The 10,562-nt window shown below is 42.5% G+C and overlaps 1 protein-coding gene across 1 annotated transcript in view; it reads right to left on the minus strand.

Moving 5' to 3' along the window:
* PPFIA3 (PTPRF interacting protein alpha 3) overlaps positions 1–10,562 on the minus strand; it is a 165,303-nt gene that overhangs the window by 35,138 nt on the left and 119,603 nt on the right. Inside the window, exons 17-18 of the mRNA XM_018564364.1 lie at positions 6,022–6,140; positions 4,415–4,508 (exon numbers count right to left, since the gene is read on the minus strand). Of these exons, the coding sequence (XP_018419866.1) occupies positions 4,415–4,508; positions 6,022–6,140 (213 nt within the window). The remainder of the gene's footprint in view (positions 1–4,414; positions 4,509–6,021; positions 6,141–10,562) is intronic.

Genomic DNA, 10,562 nt, shown 5'->3' on the forward strand with positions numbered 1-10,562 from the left:
TGGACAACTATCCACATGGCCCTGAAAATAGCTTCCATCAATGTTAAGGGGTTCAATCAACCTAACAAAAGAATCAAAGCCTTTAGACACTTCAAACAACTTAATGCTGACGTTGTTTGCCTCCAGGAAACCCACTTCCCCCAATCCTATAATCCGTCATTTCTACATTCTAATTATCCTCTGTTTTTCCTAGCTTCCGCACCTACGAAACATCGAGGAGTGCTGATAGCCTTCAGTCGGTCTGCTCCCTTCGTCAGCCAGAAGGTAATCAGGGATCCAGAGGGCAAGTATTTGATTTTGGTGGGCTCAATCCATGATTCCCCGGTTACTGTGGTTTCCTACAATGCTCCTAATGCTGATCAATTGGGATTTTTCTCACACCTGCTCCGAGTTGTTGACTGCCATGCTAGGGGGTCTCTGGTGCTATATGGCGATTCTAACCTTGCGTTGCATCCCCATATTGATCCGTCATGACCCCAACCACCCGGCAACCCCACCCTCGGATGTCTCTGTGGCTAGGAATTTTAGAGCCCTATTGACGCAATATCATTTGGTGGACTCCTGGAGAGAACTCCACCCACTTAAGGAGCAATTTACTTTTTACTCTAACCCACACAATGTCTTTTCTCGGATTGACCATATCTTGTTACGCGCTGCATCCTTACCTCAAGTGTCCTCAGCCGCTATCTGTCCGGTTCCATGGTCGGATCATGATCTGGTTTTTATTAATATTCGCATAGACATTGCCCGCAAGATGGGCTTCACTTGGTCATTAAGGGACTCCATACTTGCAAATCCAGAGATTTTGGCCTCGGCTCAAACCTCTCTGACTGACTATTTTGCCTTGAATCTCAATTCAGTTCCTTCCCCGATCACGGTCTGGGAGGCGCATAAACCCACTATTAGGGGTAGGCTGATTCAACTAGCCTCCCAAGCAAAAAAGATAAGGATGTCCCGTATTGACCAACTTGAATCTGATCTCCAACGTGACCCCATTAGATTGAAACTCCAGGGAGGACAGGTGACGGCCCACCCGGTTAAAATTCTAAACACATTTCAGACACACCTGAGCGAACTATATCGATCTACCGGTTCGCCAGAGGTCTCCAGTATGGAAGAATTTTTCTCCTCCCTGGACCTACCCTCCCTATCTGACGAAGACCGACACATGATCGACGCCCCCATCACATCGGAGGAAGTTTTAACTGCTATTAAGCTGCTTAGTGCAGGGAAGAGGCCTGGCCCTGATGGCTTTGGTGCCATATACTATAAAAAATTTGCGGACACCCTTGTGCCACACATCACTACATACTTTAACGCTTTGAGAGGGGGAGGGAGGCTGGGAGGGGATTCACTGATGTCCTCAGTTTGTATGATTCCAAAGCCCGAGACCGATCACACATCTTGGTCTAACTATCGCCCGATCTCCTTGATCAATGTCGACCTCAAACTGCTCACTAAAATTCTGACAATGAGACTTCAATCCCCTCTCCTGAAACTAATTTCTAAAGACCAAGTGGGGTTTATGCTGGGAAGACAGGCAGGAGACAGTGTTCGAAGAATATCTAATTTACTACATATCTCCCATCAGAGGAAGATCCCGACCATGCTACTAGCACTCGATATACGTAAGGCCTTCGACTCGGTTGGGTGGGACTACCTGCGTTATACCCTGACTAGATGGGGGTTTGGCCCCTCATTTATGCAGAATATTGACTCCCTATACTCGGAGCCTACGGCGTATGTCCAATACCAGGGCTTCCACTCTCAAAGATTTGACATAACTAGGGGGACCAGACAAGGCTGCCCTCTTTCCCCTCTTTTGTTCGCACTAGCCATAGAACCCCTGGCCCAGGCCATACGAAAACATGTGGACATCAGGGGTATAGAGGTGGCAGGATACCACCATAAACTCAGTCTGTTTGCGGATGATGCACTTCTAATCCTCACTGACCCGTTAACCTCCCTCCCTAACCTCCAACCTCTATTACACCAATTTGGCACCCTTTCTGGCCTTTTTGTCAATTTGCAAAAATCTAAAGCTCTTAATGTATCCCTTCCCCCTTCTCTATGCTCCCAGATACAACAATCATTCCCCTACACGTGGGTTGCAACTGCGCTGCCACATTTGGGGATCCACCTCGCCCCCTCCTATGAACAACTATACAAAGCGAATTACCCGAAATTATTTTCCCACATGGAATCTCTACTCTCCTCTTGGGAGAAGTGACAGCCATACAAATGACACTTCTCCCTAAATTTCTTTATCATGCGAGGGTCCTCCCAGTCTCGGTCCCCGCCTTTCGACTTCGGCTATTCCAACGCCGCATCATGCGATTTATTTGGAAAGGTTCTTTCCCGAGAGTGTCACATTTAGTTCTCTACTGTAACAAACGGGAGGGAGGTTTGGGACTTCCCTTTTTCCAAAAATACTATCAGGCAGCCCAGTTAGCCCCATTGGTCAAATGGTTTGGGAAACAAGAAATGCCTCTTTGGGTCTCCTTGGAAGCCTACTCGTGCTCCCCGACATCTCTTCTCAACCTCCCCTGGCTTCCGTTTGCAAAGCGAGGTAACCTCGTCAACCCTGTTCTTCAACATACTCTAAAAATCTGGGATGGCCTTTGAGGCCCTATGGGTTGGATGTCTCCCCACTCTCCCCTGATGTCCATCCATGGCAATCCATTGTTCCCACCAGGATACACCAATCCCGCCGCCTTTAAACCATGGCTTTCCAACACCTTGAGCTTGATTCAAGATTTTTGTTCCGATACGGGCATTGTAACATTCTCAACGCTCCAAACTGAACACAATTTAACCTCAAAACACATCTTCCAATTCTTGCAGATAAAACACTTCCTGCTGACCCAATTAGGAGGTACACGCCCTGTCCCCCCACTCACCCCCTTTGAGAGACTGTTACACTACGGGATATGTGGCTCGGGGACAATATCAACCCTATACAGTCTACTGCTGGATAAAATACACACCTCCACTCCTCCCTACACTTCCAGGTGGGAACAAGACCTGGGATGCTCCATTACTTCTGACAACTGGACCCAGATATGGGAGACTACCTCCCGAAGCTCCGCCAATGTACAAGCCATAGAAGCCAATTACAAATTGCTCCTGAGGTGGTACTTGGTCCCACTTCGGATCTCCAGGGCTATACCATCACAATCTCCAAACTGTTTTAGGGGTTGCCGGGTGGAGGGTTCGGTCCTTCACATATATTGGTCTTGCCCCAAGGTAAAGAGATTCTGGCATAGGGTCTACCAACTCTTATATACTGTTACCGGCAAGACCTTTTGTAAAGACCCGGTAGAAGCGCTACTACTTAAAAAGCCATTGGTGTGCACGTTGCATCAACACCGATTGCTCACCTTTATCCTCACAGAGGCCAAGAGAGTCATTGCGCGGGCTTGGAAGTCCCCTGACCTTCCCTTTGCTGAAGTCAAACGCAGGGTAACACGTGTGATGTTTTTTGAGAAGCTCATTGCTATCCAAAGGTACACACTGGTGCCGTTCAGGAAGCTGTGGGAACCATGGATTGAGTCGTACCTTCCTCCCTCCTTTAACGTGGATTCCTTGATATTATGAGGACCCGAAGCCAGAGTTGTTGACCAGCTATCTCCACTCTCCTACTTCTAAGGCTGCCTTACTACTCTACTCCCCCCCTTTCTACCCTCCCTTTCTCGCTTTACCCACTTCTCTTCTCGCTGACCTTGTCTTTCTCCCCCTTCGTATGTTGTCTCCCCCTCCCCCCCTGGGAACCAGGTTACCTGGGCCCCCTCTCTGTAACCTTGACTTGAAGCCCAAGTTACTGGGATAATACTCTGTAACCTAGGACCCTACTGTTTCTTGGGACTTCCCCTGGCTATCTACAAGTTCATAACTTTACTTTGTATTGTATGTTCATTGTACTGTATTTGGTACTTGACATTGGATGTATGCACAAATACTTTGGTTTCTCTGTATGCAAGACAAAAAAGAAAAAGAAAAACTTTTTGAGAGAAAAAAAAAAAAGAACAAAAAAGAAACATGGGGCTTTTAAAGGTGTCCAAACTGAACAACATGTCCATCAGACACACGTAATCTTGTATACATTTTAATCATTAAAATCAACATGATTTTGAAACTTGGTTACATTCAAAATGTCATCAGCATGATACAATAGCACACTAAAACCAAACTACCTCCTTATGGTACCAACATCCATTATACTCATATATCTTATACTGCTTCTCTTTAAACATATATTTGTTGCGTAATCTACTGTGAGCCCAAAACTGTAACGTATTTCACAGCTGTATGTGCTTAATTTCGCTTCATCAGTTATTTGCTTTAGGTCTTAGATTATGTTGAAACTGCCCCGGGTTTAACAATGTGTTTACATCAATTCAATTATGTAACTTACTTTTTCTTGTTTCTGCGGTCTTTGTCTACAGGCCCGGCTAATTTAGACAGGCCCATGGGATCAGCCGGTGACGTCTCATCCGAGGGAGTTCCAGCTGTAATATAGCACAAGACAATGAACTTGGAAGACAATGTGCAGCAACTACCTCCGATAGAGGCATTTGTGATAAAACGTACACATCCACATATCCATATATTGCTTCCATACATATCAACAGATTAAGTAACTGGAGAACATGGGTAATTTTAAAGTTAGTAATTGATAGGCAGATGCCTCACGAAGAAAAAAAAAAAGGCATCTTTTTGTTCTCAAACTCATAAAGCCCAAGACTTGGGGAATGAAAAGGTGGTATATGTGCAATGAAGTACTTCCATCTTTTTTTCCACAAGTTGAAAACAGAAGAGTCCATTTCATTGTACGGATATTTTGAAAGAATCTCGGTGTGAAATACCCATCTCCACCAGTGGTCAGAGGCATGTGTTAAAATGTATCTCAAACAAAAAGGTCATTGCTGAGCCTGATGAAGGGGACCCTGAGTGGCCCCTGAAAGCGCTAGTTTTGGTGACATGACGTTCCAATAAACAGTGTCTCCCCCTGGGGAAGTCCTTTACAGCCTTATTGACTGACAAATCAAAATGGAATTGGGCTGCACATGGCTATGGCAAGTCAAAAGTGAGTCCAAAACAATAATCAGCACCTTTTTAAAGCAACAGTAAGAAAAAGGGGTACTAAAAACCTAACTTTAAGCAAAACCAGTCACAACTGGGCTTTTTCAAGGATCTAAATATTTAAAAAGTATTAGAAATATATTTACCTTCTAATTTACCTTTAATTACTTTGACTCTTCTGGACAAAGATGACCTGTCTGACCCCACACACTGCCTAATTAGAAGCTAGAAGACAGTGCATATGTTTGCCTACAGTGGCTTTTTTTTTAGGTGGTCCTTTGGGGCTTGTTTTTAGTGTGCAAATGTCCATGATGATGCATTTTTAGTTTACTGACCTAAATTGTGCCAATCAAGTAACCTGAATGGCATAGCTCCAAACACAGGGCAACATGTCTTCCTAAGAAATCACAAATAACTTGAAGGTCAAATGCAAACGTCACCTAAGCTGCTGGTATCTGATGAAAATAACAGTCTATTTATAGATATGAGTAAAACTGTTTGTCTGCGACCACCTGATGTGAAAGTGCTATGCACATAGAGGATAAAGTGATGGGTGTTACTTGTCACAGTCTAAAGCCTTCAGTTTTAAAGCTGAGTCTAAACTGTGGGAATAGGGAACAGTGGAGTGTTAAGAACAGACTGTGAGGTGGGTACAACTGCACTGAAAACAAGGAAATTATTCAAATCCATTACATAAATATTTGCATTTCTTAAAATGGCAGATTGTTTAGTATTTATCTTAACCAGTAAGCTATCTGTGACCCAATTTTGTTGGTATTAGCTGATGAATGAGAACATTACATAGTGTAGGTAAAATGCTAAATAAGAGCAATTTTAGCCCAGCAGCATCTTCCTAAAACTGACATATTTTTGGGGGATGAATAGACAATTTAAAGTAAAACTTTTCATAAGTGAAACCAAATTTGTACTGTCATTTACCTAGAGAAGAAGAGTCTCGTCCCATTTGTCCCATGCGTCCCTTCTCTTTCTTGCCGAACAAGCGCCCAATGGAGGATTTTATGCTCTTTTTTTTGGCAGCTTTGTGAAGGGAGTCCTGGCTTGTACTGTTGGTTCCACCCAAGCCTTCAGCCCCCAAGCTGGATAGGAAAAATATAAAAATGGTAACTTCAAGTCGATTGTGAGGTGGGACCAGTTGGAAAAGTAAGTGTGTGTGAGAACAGTGAGGAAGCATAAAACAATACATAGAAGGCAAATTATTGACCCCTTCATGACTGAGCTTGTTTTCCGTTTCTGTTCATAAATGACTGGCACACTTTTTACATTTTTGCTGTGTGATTCTTTCACGGCTGTAATATACTTTCTTACTAAATGTACACACCCACACATATTATATATTGTTTTTTAGAGGACAGATGGGTATATAATTATATCCAAAATGTGTACCTAACGCCTCACTTAGTTTGAATAAAATATTTAAAAAAATGAAAAAACTTAAAGAACATTTTTTTTCACAAGTTTTGATTATTATTTTTTTAGAAATGTTTTATAATAATTATAGTATAAAAAAATGCCTGCTTGATAAATTAACTTTTCAAATTTTTGGTTAGTAGTAGGCTGCTCCAAACTTAGGAACAGCTAATAATAACCTTAGAGACTGATGCTGACAGCATGTCAGAATCAGATCTCACTAAAGGTTTTTGATCGTGCTCAGACGATCAGAAGTGATACATTTCAGGCACAGAGATACATTGTAACATTTCTGTGCCTGAAATGTATCATAAACTTTGGGCCAGTCTATCAAGCTGTCAAAACAAATAGCAGAGAGGTGACTCACTCTGCTATCTTCAGCTGTCAAATACGGGACCACTATTTATCGGTCCCGTATTTGTATGTAACAGCTTCATTCTTTAATTAATGAAAGAAAGAAGCTTTTACAAAAGCTTAACTATTTAATTAATGAATGCCTCAATACTGAAGCATTCATTAATGAATGATAACCGCTGAGAATCAGCAGTTACCGGGAGGCATTACAGAGCCTTAAGTAACTCGTCACATACAGTGTACGTGGTCAGTCATATAGGCACTTCGTGGCAGAACGTACAGCGTACGTCTCCCGTCACGAAGGGGTTAATCTAGGAGATCCAGGTACATTAAAGGAATCACAAGGAGTGAACACAGGGTTCCTGGAAGATGACATCGACAATATATCATGTGACTCAACCATAAGTTAGATGCCTGGCTGTGTGGTGGTCCCAGGGCACCTGATTACTGGACGAAAGTGCGATATTGTCAGCAGCCAGGCCCAATCTGAATGAAATGTGGTAATCCAGAACAGGTAGATGTGTGAATTCTATAGTAATTTAATAGATTTTGTTGTTTGTTTGGCTGCAATATATGTTCTAAGATATAACTAAATGATTTGCTTACTTTGTGATTCAGTGATTTTGTATCTCAAAAGACAAACCTAAACAGATCCAATCATGTAAACCTCCAGTTAACGTTATGCTTATGTTTTACTGCAGGCCTAAAGCAAAAATATGTTATAGGAAAACAAAATTATAATTATGAGGAGAGCAGCAAAGGAGGTATTTTGTAAAATCACACATCTAGATGCTTTAAAAGAGCTGGTGAGTAATCCAGTCTTATCAAAATAATGTATAGTTTTATAAACGGATCACTGTGCTATGTATGTATATGTTGTATATTTTCTCTATTTGGATAGGACTTTGCCTTTAAAGCATGTTTCTTCCTGCCCTTGTTAGTTCATCTGATGCAAATGTACACGCAGGGCTGAATTTATACTCAAACAACCAAAGTCTTGCAGTCTAGCGAAAAATGGGCAATTACACAGCTGCCGGCAGGACCTTATAGCCAAAGCAATTGCATCCACCCTAACAAATTAGGTTAAGGTGTGGACAGAAGACCAAGTTTAAGCTTTACTGACCTGGGAGACTCAAGTTTCATAACAGAAGGCCTAGGAAGCACTTACTGCTCTGGTAGATTGAGCAGTGATAGGGAAAGGCAAATCCCTATTCTATAGGGAATAGAATTAAGAAATATTCTGGGGGATCCATTGGAAGATGGTCCCTCTAGAGCAGGGATGTCCAAACTGCGGCCCTCCAGCTGTGGTGGAACTACAAATCCCATGAGGATTTGCAAGATTCTCACAGACATGACTCCCGGAGAGAGATGCTTCATGGGATTTGTAGTTTCACCACAGCTGGAGGGCCGGAGTTTTGGACATCCCTGCTCTAGAGACTGAGGTGACCTCAAGGGAACCATTTTGGATGATTGGTAGGGTTTCAGAATTTCTTTTTATTTTAGGTAGACCCTGAGATCTCTAACTAAATATAGGGAGTCAAGGTAAATTTCTTTTAGAAGAACCAAAGCTGGACAGAAAGAAGGAAGAAGTCCTTAAAAATTTGGAAAGTGGACCTGACCTTTGGTAAAAAGATTGGCCCAGGTCTTAAAAACAAACAAGAAAAGAAGTCTTGCAGATTGCCAGCACCAAAACCCTCCTATCGAATGTAAAAGCTATAAGAAAGGCCACTTTCTGATACAAAGTCAACAAAGCTAATTCAATTATGTTTTCAAATGGAGGCTTTTGAAGAACCAAAGGACCACAGCCCAAGAGGAGGCCTTACAGGAGGACAGCACCAGTCATCCTCTGAGCAAAAGTGCAGATTATGAATTCACACATGGGTGAGGACCAACTAACTGAACATTGGAGGGGTGCTGAAGTGATCAAGCTATAATCCATTTTTCACTGCTGCTGGTACCACTTAAAGAGGAAGATAGCTGTGCTTCATCATTTGCAGTAGAAAAATTGCATAGCAGCATGGTGAATTCAGAAAGAAGACTGCCCTAAATGCAGCAGAGAGCAGGAGAAGGCCTGGGATCATTGTACTATGCACTCCTGAGGCCCTGTCTATTCTCGTTCCTGTAGTAAGGGCAAATGCCCATACACAAGGTGTCAGCAGAAGGTGTGGCAAAATGGCTAGAAACCATCTATAGCACACAGGGCCTTAGCTGGAAATAAAAAAGGAGGCTGCCACAACCCTTAAAAAAACTCTACTAGGTACAAACAAAAAAAGCACTAAAAGTAAAACCACTTAATACACTAGCAGGTCTTCAGAGCCAGCCTGCGTAACAGGTCTATAGCAAAACAAATGATTATCCGCGCTATAGTGCTCTACCCCAAACTCCTCAAAAACACCCTATTGACAGCTGCAGAGATAGAGAGAAGCTATATAAACTTCTCCCACAATATATTAAACAAAAGACACTGCTCTAGTGTCAGTGTCATAGCGCAGTGTCTTTTGTTTAATGTAACAGGTCTATAGCCTTTGAAACCTGAAGAGATCTGTTGTGTGAATTAATAGAATCAAACTTGGCTTGACAAGCCTTAGCAGTGCAATCACTGGCTTGTAGGCCTTTGCAAAGACTGAGTCAATTGCAGGCTATCAAAGCCAAGTTCCCAATTTTTAGAAAACTGGGATGGCACACTATGATCTTTGACTGGAAAAACAATCCAGGATTTCTAGATCTAACACAAAACTACCAGCAGCTGCAAATCTAAACTAAGCTATTTAGCAGGTGTCATGGTATAGCCACTACAGGGAGCTGGCCCCTTTTTTGTTTTCACTTTCAAATCTCCTGTAGGGGGCAACATACTGACAGGATGAAACGGGCTGTAGCTATATTTTGACAGATATTGTCTTAGGCATGTATAATATTGAAGGAAATGTATTCCTGTACATATTTTCTTTTTGTATTTATTATGGTCAAGGCCAAAAAAATACTTTTTAAATAATTATTTTAGCTAGTAGAGAGGGCCTCAACAAGGCCAAAAGATTAACACTTGTAATTTCACAATCCCACTCCAGTGCCTTCATAGTCAGTAGAGGCCTGTTTTTTTTTATTTAATTCACTATGCGCGATTGGTAGCCTTGACCCACACATGCAATGTGCGCTTGCAGTGAAACCACACCCACCTGCACATTTCCTGCCAGCCAGGAGCTATTTTTAAACCAAGAAAACAGTGGGGGGAAAAACACAAAGCAGCACTTACAGAGGCAAATTTTTACTTCCTAACTATTTAATTTTGCCTGCAATTACTGATGGTAATGATTAAAAATGTCCTGTTCGTATACTGAACTCCCTTTGATCTCCTGTCCGGTCCCGGCCGCATCGGGCACAGCGGATCTCGGGACCGAACACGGCAGTGACAGCCATGCCTGTGTAACAGGGGATCAGAAGAAGCTAGTTACACAAGCTCCCTCCGGTCCCCTCTCCTCTGAAAGAATGCGAATTTTTTTTAGGTTACACATAAAGAATTGAAAAAAAAAACATTTTTTAAAGTCCCCACCCATGCAAACATGCGTCGGGGGCACATACGTGCAAAAAAGACGATTGCGCCCATTATGCCGCACATGTTACATATCGCCACGAACGTCGGAGGGAGAGCAATAATTCTAGGGCCATCAATCACTGATGAGCGGTAAAAGCTGTTAAAGTGT

This window comes from Nanorana parkeri, unplaced genomic scaffold, assembly GCF_000935625.1.
Source record: "Nanorana parkeri isolate BGI_ZX_2015 unplaced genomic scaffold, ASM93562v1 scaffold747, whole genome shotgun sequence".
Lineage (NCBI taxonomy): Eukaryota > Metazoa > Chordata > Amphibia > Anura > Dicroglossidae > Nanorana > Nanorana parkeri.